The 12,494-nt window shown below is 35.1% G+C and overlaps 1 protein-coding gene across 1 annotated transcript; it reads left to right on the forward strand.

Annotated features, from left to right (window-relative positions):
- The first annotated feature begins 1,446 nt into the window (after nt 1-1,446).
- LOC120344080 (uncharacterized) lies at nt 1,447-11,521 on the forward strand. The gene is made up of 5 exons (XM_039413166.2): nt 1,447-1,901; nt 4,308-4,946; nt 7,150-7,282; nt 7,648-7,771; nt 8,658-11,521. Exons 1-5 carry the CDS (start codon nt 1,771-1,773, stop codon nt 9,296-9,298), a joined length of 1,668 nt encoding a protein of 555 aa, XP_039269100.2. The 5' UTR covers nt 1,447-1,770; the 3' UTR covers nt 9,299-11,521.
- The last annotated feature ends 973 nt before the right edge of the window (nt 11,522-12,494 follow it).

Consider the following 12,494-nt stretch of genomic DNA (forward strand, 5'->3'; position numbering starts at 1 on the left):
TTTCCGAAGTGGTAACAGAGATTTTCCAAAAAATGCTACAGATTTTCTTGCTTCGTTGGTTGACCTTGACTGGGATGTTTTTCCAACTTTGTACATTGCATATTGTTTATTACTCACAACTGGCTACTCAATTGCTAGTTGCCAACGTTATTTCTCAAAGTTGAAACTGATAAAAACATGTTTGAGGTCTTCGATGTCAAAATAACGCCTGTCAAGTTTAATTTTGATTAGCATTGAAAAGAAATTCCTGACGAGCGAGGTGGGAGAGTCTATCGTTCAGACATTAGTTGACAGCAAAGTAGCGATTGGACATAAAAATGGATGACTTGCTTTTTGTTAATAAATCAGTTCGATCTTATACATGTTAGTTTGATGATTTATTTAATAAAATAAACGTTTCTATCTTAATTGACCTTATTTATTCTCATGTATAACAATATCTATAATCTGTTTATACCCCCAAACATTTTTAAGTTAAGGACAAGGGGCATCATTATCATAAACTCGCCCCGGGCAGCAGAAAAGTTTGGCACGCCCCTATATCCATCCCTTTTTCCAACCTGGCAAAGTTGTAGTTAGAGTATAAGTTTATTTCGACTCCATAATCAGCATAACAATACATTTGACAGATAAAAACAAATCAATAAAAACTGATTATGAAATCAGGGGAGCAAACGAAACCTTAGATAAGGTTTATAACGTACAAAATATAAGATGGAAGGTTTTGCTAAGAGGAAGTGGTACGTGTTTACTGACCTAAAATTATTAAGTTATTTCACACACGCTCACATGCACCCTCCAGCCACACACACACACACACACAACCACTGAGAAGTTATTTAGGTAAGAATGAAACGCGATAAATTTAGGATATACTATACAGTAAACAAAAAAAAATAATAAATACTAGAAAAAAAAATTTATTTGCCACACCATATTGATATTTTTGTAATGGTTGCCATTGCCAAATTGATCGATCTTCTAATCGTTAATTAAAATATAAAAGGAAGATTCTATTGAAAACATATTGCCAAGCTGATTATAGTTGGAGTCACATGCCAAGTTGCCCTACCAAAGTTGCCAGAATTGGGTGCATGGAGAGGTGGGCGAGACCATTTCATTCCCCAAATTAGAGCCTATTATTGCCAAATTATAGTCCGAATTGTAATAAGTAATTAAAGTTACCGGTAACAGTAAAAATTACTATAATTAAGTAAAGTAGGATATGGAAATAAATTGGTTACAAAGGGTGTAAGTGAGGTTTTTCATTCTTGGGTATTGATAAAATAATTGTTTAATTAAATGGGATGTATTGTCATTATATAGCGATGGATAGATGATCTATGATGACATTCTGCTTGGGACAGAGAAAAATTTATCATACCAAAGAGTAATATAATATGCACGTGAAAATCGCAACATCGTCATTGGAGCAGCATTGCCGGCGTAATGGCATACCGAAGATGAATCGTAAACACTTTCAAGCCACAAAACAGGCATACGTCATTTTATTTTTAGAAATTACGCCTGGTTAGTGTGGCTTCGAGGCATAAGATGAAGGCCAAAGAACGTCACACGTGACCACACTTGCGCAAACGTGCGTATACTTAGGGGAATCACCGAACATTATTTTGTTTACTGTCTTTCATCCAGAACGCACGGGAAAATGCGAGGAAGTGTCTTGGTATATATTGGATATAATTTTGTGTAAATCTCGACTTCTTTTCTAGCTAGTGCCCAATTAATAGGAGTTAATAGCTCTGATCAAAAATGAATATATTCAAATCAAGTAAAAATGAGGCAAAGCGACACAAGAAACACAGACCAATTTTTTCATTCCATCCCAGCACTTTTGCGTTTGAAATTGACAACCAAGACGAGAATTTCAAGAGAGGACTCAGGTATTTGCCGTAACTGTTTTTAATACTTTATAGCTTACTCTTTAATGGTACCATTTGCATGTAATACATAGCATAGGAATAGTATAAATACCGGTACCGGTACTGCAATATATGAATATTACTGTATTACAATATTATCTATCAATTTCTCTAGTTCTTATAAAGTGTTACCCTGTTCTTCCTCTGATCAGTGTTTGCAGAATTGAATCGATTTATTTGAAGTTATTGCTGTTTCTGTATCGTGTATTTTTATTTTATTGTCATATTTGACTGTTTTTGGTAGACAGGCGCGTATTTTTACATTTTTAACTTTGTCTTTAAGTTATACTTGCCTCCAGGTCCTCTGCGTTTTGTTTGTTGTTGTTTTGTTTTATACCAGAGAGACCAAAATAAAATTGATTGATTGATTGATGTAACATTGTTAAACAGTATACAGTTATAGGCATATTTTACTGTTTTATGTCTGGAATTTCTGATTTTTAACTCGAAGCAAGAGTAATTATAATGAAGTTGCAAGTGAAGACAGACAAGTTAAGAGCTAGGGTGGTTTAGACACTATAAAGCAGATGTTATTAACTTCAATATTCTAAATAATATTCAGATATTGAAAAAAAAATGAAAACTGAGTGTCATATCTTCGATCAATCAATCCAGTACTGGCCAAGGATATTTCCACAAAGACTCGATAAAGTTGAAGCATAAAAGCCCACTGCAAGCAAAATATTACATCGGAACTTTCCTTTACGAATTTGTTAAAAAAACAAAAAGTATAAGGAACACACAACCATTGTAATATATCTTTTAACCATCTGAAAAGTTTTGTCTATTTGGGCGGGCGAAGGAGGGAGCGTTGTTCCAAGTCTCTAGTTGTGTCTAGTTCCGAAGTCCAACTTATGTTGAATCATCGACGGTATTCAGTCAAGATTTGTCAAATTGTTTCATGTGCGTCTGCGTATGACAAATACATTAGAAGTCTTGATGCAGCAGAGGGATTATTGGAGCCTCAAAATGCTAGACCTCCAATCCGTTGTTCAATCGCAAATACATTGTTTTATTGGTTGACTTTGAGCAGGCATATAGTGTTAACCCTTGGACGAAGGAAATTTATTCTGAAAGTATATCATGTAGTAAACATTTTGACTATTTATAGTGTGAAAATTATGGGGTTAGTATCCCCCCCCCCCCCCTGTAGCATTGTCAGAGAAACCATGCGGAGTTTTACAGTTCCACAGTCTCATAGACCAGCAAGAACGCTAAATTGTATCATGTATTACAACACAGTAGCCATCATTTATTTGGCTTGGCTGTCTCCAAGTCTGGTACAGTATTGGGCATTAGATGTTTAGTAGATGAATCTAGAGCAGGGGTGAGCGACATACGGCCCGCGGGCCTGGTCCAACCCGCGACGAGATTTTGACCGGCCCGCTGACTGTATCCAACCACACTCTGTAATGTGGTCTGACGCATTATTCTTGAAAGTTGCCAATTGCTCTATTCTCACCCTCGCACACTTGTTAAACAAACAATATAAGGTCAAAACAGAGAGCGTTGTAAACATTCCCCACTACTGTTATCAGTTATATTTAGATTCTGAACATAAATAGATTTTATATTAAGTTTTATTAACCATGGAATATCCCAAGAAAAGTAAAATTGACAGAGATTGGATACCGAAGTATTTTTGTAATAATCCGGCCCGCCGAGGACTTCATCTTCCCACATCTGGCCCACCGACTAGAGAAGTTGCCCACCCCTGATCTAGAGGCAGTAAAAAAAGATAGTGAAAATGTTAAAAATAGCAGCTTTGGATAATGACTGATTAGAAGAAATTATTCTGATCGGTCACATTTCAATGATGGATTTAGTACTTGAGTAAAAACCTTCAGCAGCTGAATTGAGGGAATTATTTTTGATCATACAGTTGTCCTGCCACATGCACCTATAATTTTCAACCTACCATGTTGTGTGATATTTTTATACAACTTTTATTTACACTTTTTACTCTGAACAAGGCTCTGTATAAGAAGTTAATTAACATCTAATGATATGTAAGGAACTATCATATTTAGTATGTCCGCAATCTTTTCTGTTCGACATTTTCTGCCCAATTTATTACACTCTTGGCGAGGTGGTGATCATGGGACTTGAACGCAAGATGTGTTAACCTTGAGATATCAAAGTTTTTGAATCTGATTCTTTGAGTAATTTTCGTGTTATTATCAAGCGTAGTGATTTGAATGCTAACACATTTTCATGACTTATTATATAAATTTTTATCAATTTATTATGCATAATTTTTACTTAACCATTCTTCATGCCAGCCAAGATATAAAATAATGCTGACTGTGATGTTCTTTTTTTTATGCAAATTGACTTAAGATATTATGTGACTGATTTTATTTTTAGGAGGAAATCTCTCACAGGGCAAGCTCCTCATTCCATATCAAGACAAATATCTGGTGGTAAAGTAAATATTCCTGTTGAAAAATTAGAAGACTCCATCAGTGAACAAATACGTGAAACAGAAAGAGTAACAGTTCCTGAATCTATCGAATGTGAAAATAATGCCAAGCGGGATAAACACCCACCTTCTGTACCAAAAAAGAGTCAAACACAACGGCCCAGCACACAAAAACGCATCCCTATTCCGGTTCAACATGAGCCTGGTCCTTATGGCAAGCTACATGCTTCACTTCATGAAGGAACGCAAACTAATACTAGAATTTCCACACAGAAAAATTCCCATTCTTCTGTTACACCTGTTGCTTCTCAAGGCCACGGAAAGTTTCCATATGATCCAAAAAAATACGAGGAACAAAAGTCAGTGAAAGACAAAGTTCCTTCTAACAATAGGGATAATGTTCAAACTGCTGAAAAAGTAAGTAAACACAATGTTGAAGAAAATTTAAAGAACTTAGCAATACAGAAAAATACCATAAGTGAACAAAAGGAAGAAAAGAGTGCAAATCCTGCTTTACAACAAGAACATGAAATCGAAATTCTGGAGCAAGATAAATTCATTGCAAAAGAATATAAACTTCACAGGTCAGTATCATTCATATTTGGTCAATTTATAGCCCATTTTACCAAACTATATTACCATATGTACTGGTTTCCAGCAGGTCTGTCAAATTTTCAAATTTCTGTTTCAGTCTAAGTAGTATCAGCAAATACATTATGAGAGTGAGAGTGTTTGCATCATTTTAGACAATATGGGAAACGGGAGGGGGGGGGGGGGAAGATATGCTAAATTTCAGTTAAGAAGCACAATTTGACATGATGAACTGGGTGCATGAACCACTCCACTGTTGTTAGTTTAAACCTATGTCAGCTGGTGCTCTAATTATGACATATATTTTTATCTGGCTAGTTTTGGGGCCAAGAAAGTTAATGAAATCGGGTAATAGAAACATGCACTATGTCAGTGGTCGGCACCGGTCCGTGGAAAGGTTACTACCGGTCCGCAGAAAGGTGACACAAAAACAGACAGGGGCCTAATAATATCTCTACAATCCAACCACAACCCCTATGACTAAAAACAGCACCAAACAACAAACCAGACAAACACAACGCATTAGTTTTTGCTAAACCAGTGGTTCCCAACCGATAGAAAATTTCCCACTAGTGGGAAATTTGGGGGTTCCTGGTGGGAAATTGAATGCTCCTCTAAAAATGTATTCGCGATAACACAATTATTAAATATTACACAATGAAAATCACAATATAAGTCATGGAGTGGAAAAAGATTCCCATCCAATTATTCGAAACTTTGGTAAACTATCACGGTGTTGGCCATGTTATTCTGATTGTGCTCATGTAACTAATTTTGATCTTCGGTCGACCGATAACAACCTCACAGACATGTCTCGGATGAGTACCAAGGCTCTGATTGTTATGCAAGAAGATTTTTGTTGAATAGTCGCTAAGGGGCACAGTGTATTTTCAAATGTCTTGGAGAGGCAAATTGGGTAGGCATACGCCCTGCCCTGATGGACAAATGTCTGGTATGTCCCGTCATTGTGGTAAACTTTTAATATAGATAATGGCTTATGTATTAATAAAGTACAATCATATTTATCTCGGCTACGTTTCACGTTTTTAAAGAAAAATTTTGAGCAGTTGACGCAATGCGTTGTTTGCACTAAGACCATCTCCAATGGTTCTATGAAGCCCCATTAAATGAAGCAACATATTTCCAATATCCATTTCCTTATCAGTTTGCTAAAATAACGAAAAATAAAAGCAAAATGGTATTCGACAGCATGGGGCAATTTCAGACAAGTTTAAAGTGACTGCGTCTTATGCAGTTGTCCTGGGAATAGCAAGGACTAAAAAGTCCCATAACATCGATGAGACATTGATGAAACTTTGTCTGGTGGAGTGTGCTGATATTTTGCCGAGTGAGTCAGCGGCGTCAAAAATGAACAGGTCTCCTTGTCCGATAGCTATGCGCATTTTCAAAATAGATTCAGACATCCGGTCTATCATATAAAAAAAATCAAAATTGATATTGACGGTACAATGTAAACTTTTATGCGTCCTTTGTAATCTTATGTGTTGAATTGTTCTATTCGGTGAATAACACTTTTTTTACACGGATCGTCACTATCTCGGAATGCTACAGAGGGCGCAATGAATGTTCTCACGGGGTTTCAACAGAAAGTCTTACCAATTATTATTGAGGGAAAACTTATTCTATTTAAGGGAGTCAATATTTAGTGGGAAGTAATAACTCAGCTTAAATCGGAAGTGGGAAATTAAGATAAAAAGGTTGGGAACCTCTGTGCTAAACGAACATCAAGCAATGCCCAGATATAGATTTAGAAGCTGTTACCTTCCACAGCATCATATCCATTTGAGGCCGGGTTTTCAATATTGACAACTACAAAAACAAAATATCGAAGAATGCTGGATATAAGAAACACGTACTTTATTACATAGGCTTAGTCCATTTGTATAAAGGCGGTCCGCCAAAAATTCGATCAGGATATACCGGTCGGTCACTTAAAAAAGGTTGCCGACCACTGCACTATGTGATTACTTTTTAATTAACAATCTTGATTTTCAGTACGGTAATTATGAATTCAATAATTATTTCAGAATCTTTGTTTTGAGATTTTGATATTGTTATATATACTGATCCCAGCTGTTACGGGCATAACTTGAATTGCTGTGCGTACAATATGTAACCTAAAAAAATCTTCTTTTTCAATTTTGTAACTGTATTGGAACTAAATTTAATTCACAGATTTCTGATCATACCAGATGGAAATTGCCTATATCGGGCAGTAGCACAAGCTATATTATTAGACCAAAGTCAACATATGTTGCTACGGCAATTGACTGTCGACCACATTCGTGAACATCAAGATGTTTTTGAGGTAATTTATTCATAGAAAATTGATCTGTGCCGAACATTTTGAAATTGATTTAATTATAAACCATGCTTGGACGAGTATAATAATATATCTATTATAAATGGCACCATTATCTCTCTTATGTAAACATATTTATGAAGTTTGAATGTCTGATTTATCATTTTTGGACAACAAAGGTCTGCTGACAGAAAAAATATATCTTTTGTTTGATCAGTTTTATTATTGCTTTTACGGGCAATTGATTGAGAAAGTTGTAATTACGTAAAAACACTCAATTTTATCATGGGCCTATTGGGAATAATCATCCTTTTTTTTTAATTTCTTTGTCATAAGATTTGTTAATTTAGCTTTATTTTTTGGAAATTCAGAATATCATCGAAGGGAATGTGGATGAATTTCTAATGACAGCAATGCTGGAGGGAGAGTGGGCTGGATATCCTGAAATTTTGGCATTGACTTGCCTACTTGATATTAATATCAATATTACAACGGGTAACATATTCTATCACAATATCAAATCTTGAATTTTTCATCTTATTCTAGTTCATTGAATGATTGCTTAATAGCTATTTTCATATTAAATGGATCAGAATCTCAATTTTATGCATGCAATTTAGAGATTCAATATCTGTAATTATGTCAATTAGATGTCATTTTTGTATTGGATGGGTATTAGGGTATAACTATAATAACATATTTATGTGGCCTAAAAATAGCTATGATGAATTATCTATATAATGCTGTGCTTGTGTTTATTTGTTCTTGTAGAGTGAAACCTATGATTTTACGATTTGTCTGAAATTTGAATACAATGAAAAAAAAAAAATACAGTATGTAATACAGTTTATTTTATGTTGAAATTATCCCTTGCCATACTTGGGGATTATATGTATGTGTGAATAAGCCAGTTGTTTGTATTTATAGTAGGGTTGTGCAACCTTCCATATGGGAGGGCCAGATACAAATAAGTGGGTTTAACTGAAAATTTATTAATAGATAAATTGCTATATGAGAAATAATACTACTGTAATAATAATGATAATACAAGGCAATACAGGGGATATAATTAAATTAAATTTTGATTTATGAGGTATGCAATAAATGATATACATTCAAAAGTAAATGTTAAACTAAAAGGAGAGCCTCTTGTGAAAAAATGAAAATTTAGTATTTTTTACTGATTTTTCAAAAGATTTTATTAATTGACCAATGAATCTTGTTATATTATTAGTATTTCTTACACACGTTTTTAGATAAAGGTAGATTTTAAACTTAGTCAAAAAATTTTCATCTGAAGATAGTATTGAAATATATAGTATTTATCCCCTAAATATACATTGCTGAATGATCCATCAATAAAATTTTAAATATCTTTTAGGTGGAACAAAAAGTAATCCTACTGTTCATACAACATTGCATTACTTCGAGCCGGATCATCAGAAAGAAGCTGATCATAAAAAATTAAAAAAAGAAAAGAGTGATAAATACACGGAAAGGCAATCAATATGGCTGTCGTGGCTAAGCAACGGTCATTATGACACATTCACAGATGCTCAAATAGAAAATCCATGTTATGAAGAATGGCTTAAATCTCGAGAAACTCGGCTAGAAAATGACGCTGCAATGGCAAACCAAATGTATGATGCCGATATTAACAAACGTGACTATGAAAATTTGATGCGATACAGACAATCTGAAGGCTCGAGTTGTCCAGCATATTCTAATACTGCTGGAAATTCACAGACTCTCCCTTCCACATCGTACCAAAATAATGATTTTTCAAACATTGATCTTTCTAATATCAATAATGTGCTGACTAATTCATTAGACTCGACCTTACCCCCACACAGATACCCTTCTGCTACCTATAGTACGAGCCCCAGAAATGTCAGTCCGAATAGGAATGAAGAAGCTCCACCCCCTTATTCATCCCTAGGTATCACAACAGAGCTGGATGAAGCTATTGCGAGATCCCTTCAAGCTGAAGAAGATGAACACCAAGATTTCTTATATGCTTAAATTTGTGAAGTACCGGTATTAACCTGGATGCAACTTTTGAGGACGATATTCTGACAAGATAACATAAATCAAGTTTCTTTATCACTTTTGGTCGCTTTCAATTTATGTCTTTTTGTAAACGATAAAATTTTAACATTTTCATTTGACGCTCACTCAAGCTATTCTCATCGTACCCAGTACAAGCACCTACTGATATGTGAATAGCTACTATTTTTTCGATTCGGCTTTGCCTAGCTAATTTGGTACACCCTTGATAAGGTGGGCATTTGATTTTAAAACTGGATGCTCATTTTCCTAATTAACTTCACAATTTTGTTTGTTGTTTGGAGATCTTATTGTTGTCAAACCTGTGTAATATAAACATGGAGAATGAATTGCTGCTGTGCTGTGTGAACAGACACACTGCCGTTTCTTGTTGCAAGACATTATTTGGATTCTGAACCAATCATTGTTATAAAATACCCGCATTCAGGTTGTGCCTGTTTCTATTTGAATTTCAGTTTCAATATCATATCAAACATAAGTGTCACCACTCGATTTTATTGCTAGAGTATATTTAATTTATCACTGTAATTGTACAAATATCCGAATATTGTTTATTAGTGTTTTCACATTCATGTGAATCAGAGGTTCTGGAACTTTTAGTGTTACGGAGACGGAGAAGAGGTTGACTCTTATTTAACGAGCCCCACAATAAATTTATAAAAACAAGAACAAAAAACACATTGTTATTTACCGATTAATATTCCTGAGTAAACTAAAATTACTTTATATAATGACTCTGATTATTTGCTGCTTTGTATTTAAAAAATATTCAGTATTGCAATGAGTAAACGAATAGCCTGTGGAGCGCCTATGTTTCTCGTACAAATCCTTGGGGCCCTGTATGGATCACCTCGATTATATGAATCATTGGCTGTCTATCGTATCAAGATTTGTTGACCAAATCCACATGAAATGGCAATAAAATGCATCTATATGATATACCGGTATGTCATATATCATAATATGCTATATGACTAAGCCATCTTATCGGCTTTTCTCTCACCAGGATAAATATGAAAAATCCTACGCTTTCTACTCTCTGATTTGGCAAAGTGTATTCAATTCCTTCCACTTCTTGTGATGTACTTGGATTAAGCAAACTATTTAAAACGTTCATCATGCATTCGGTTATTTTTCCAAACATTTCCCTTAAATGAACACAACATTTATATATTAAAATTTAAAATAAGAATCTAGAATCTAAATTTAAAATACATCTAGAAATACATCAGTAAAACAATGGCTCATTATACTGTGCCTGATACACAAGTATGCATTATCATCTGCCTTGAAATATAGTGACCTCTGACTCCCGCCCATTCGTGCCTAAAGGTGATCTCAAGTCAGCATTGGTTGGTATCATGTGTACCAGTTGTCATTGTGATATAATAAGGGTACCTTTGACTGTTAAAGCTTCTATCTGGAATGGGCTCTGATATTCGTGGCAAACAATATGGTTGTGAATGCAAGGCACCGCCCCCTGCATGCTGTTTTTTAAATGATTTATCAATTTTGAATGACACTTTCTCAAATTTTGAGAACAAGATAGTTGAATGTTATACATTTAGATTCTTTTTATTTCCATTATAATTTGAATTATAGTGTAAGTGTATTAGATTGCAACATAATTTTTATGAAATTTCTGTCATTTTTGTTGCTTACTTTAAAAGCATGTTTTTAGGTGATTTTTTGTCACACAAAGCTATGAGTCGATAATCCTGCCTGCTTGTGCACAGCCTTGTTTACAGCAAAAGCCTGAATACGCCATGTAAAATGGTCTAACTTCTTAAATTTCCTCAATTTGTAGAATACGTCCGCTATATTTATTCACTCTGTAACGTCCAAATTTTTTAGATTACTCCTTTTTAGAAGAAATCTAATGCGGTATGTGTTACCTGACCTTAATGTTAAATTTAGTTTTCAGAAATGTATTATAGCACAGCGTGAGGAAAAGTTATGACAAATCTACAAAACCGATGTGAGAATTTAATTTGGGCGAAGCTGTATATTTTCAACATCCAGAACGGCGGGCAAAGAAAATAGATGAACTATTATTGTGAAAAGAATTGCTACACGATCTTACATTGTCAAAATGTATTTTTTCTTATTATGCAGTAACAGATGTATATTTGATTTATTAGTGTTTTGAAATTTTCAATTATACAACATATGATTCAATATTTATTCGGAGTAAAGGGCAACGAGTCGCCAGTTATTAGTTTTGCGTTTAGTTCACCACATTCCTCTCGAAGCCAAACTCTAACCGAATCCTAGGGATCTCCCAAAACTCACGGCACCCAAGCAAGAGTTTCACTCTTGGAAAGCGCTGAGAGGGCCAGTTTAGTTTGTTGCTATGCATGCATGAACTCGATCTGAATGACAAAGAATTGTATATATTGTGAATTGTTGAAACCTCGTAGGGATCTCCCAAATCTCACGGCACACAAGCAAGAGTTTCACTCTTGGAAAGCGCTGAGAGGACCAGTTTAGTTTGTTGCTATGCATGCATGAACTCGGTCTGAATGACAAAGAATTATATATATTGTGACCAGTGTTCCCTCTAAGGTGTGCGCGTGTTCGCGCGTACACAGCTTTCAGAGGCTGCGCACACGCATTGATTTACTGCGCACTGGCGTATTTCGATGTAATGTAACAATGTTCTCGGTTGGCAGGTTGAGAAAGTTTGTTGTTGGCCCACTTATCACCCGGTTAGAACGCCAAAATTTTTCATTGGTTTTTGCACAAATATTAGTCATTTCAAAAAAAGTGCGCACACACAAAAATTTCTGCGCACACATATTACAAAAAATTAGAGGGAACATTGATTGTGACCATTACGTGATTGGAACTATATTCCTCCCCGTGTGATAATTGCGGTTGCGTGATTTTTTTCTAACGCCAAACCAACAGCAATAGGCTGTCGATATAATGTTACGCTCACCCAAGCAAAATCAGTGCTTCGTGTGCCTAGAGCTACTACAATTATCCAATAGGCTATAGAAACTACATTATTAGCAGTTCCGGGTATCCATGTCACGACGAAAGGGTTTTACCATCCCTCAACATAGATACTCAGTTTCAATAGTTGATCGTCACCAATCGTTTTTGATGTATAGAGGAAGATATGATGAGTTTCATGATAAAGACAATG

This window comes from Styela clava, chromosome 1 (assembly GCF_964204865.1).
Source record: "Styela clava chromosome 1, kaStyClav1.hap1.2, whole genome shotgun sequence".
Classification (NCBI taxonomy): domain Eukaryota; kingdom Metazoa; phylum Chordata; class Ascidiacea; order Stolidobranchia; family Styelidae; genus Styela; species Styela clava.

What these genes read in the sequence shown, in the direction of transcription:
- LOC120344080 (XM_039413166.2), top strand. Translation starts at nt 1,771, where the DNA reads ATGAATATATTCAAATCAAGTAAAAATGAGGCAAAGCGACACAAGAAA. An exon ending in AATTTCAAGAGAGGACTCAG is followed by an intron (nt 1,902 to 4,307) that starts GTATTTGCCGTA and finishes TTTTATTTTTAG; the next exon opens with GAGGAAATCTCTCACAGGGC. An exon ending in AACATCAAGATGTTTTTGAG is followed by an intron (nt 7,283 to 7,647) that starts GTAATTTATTCA and finishes TTGGAAATTCAG; the next exon opens with AATATCATCGAAGGGAATGT.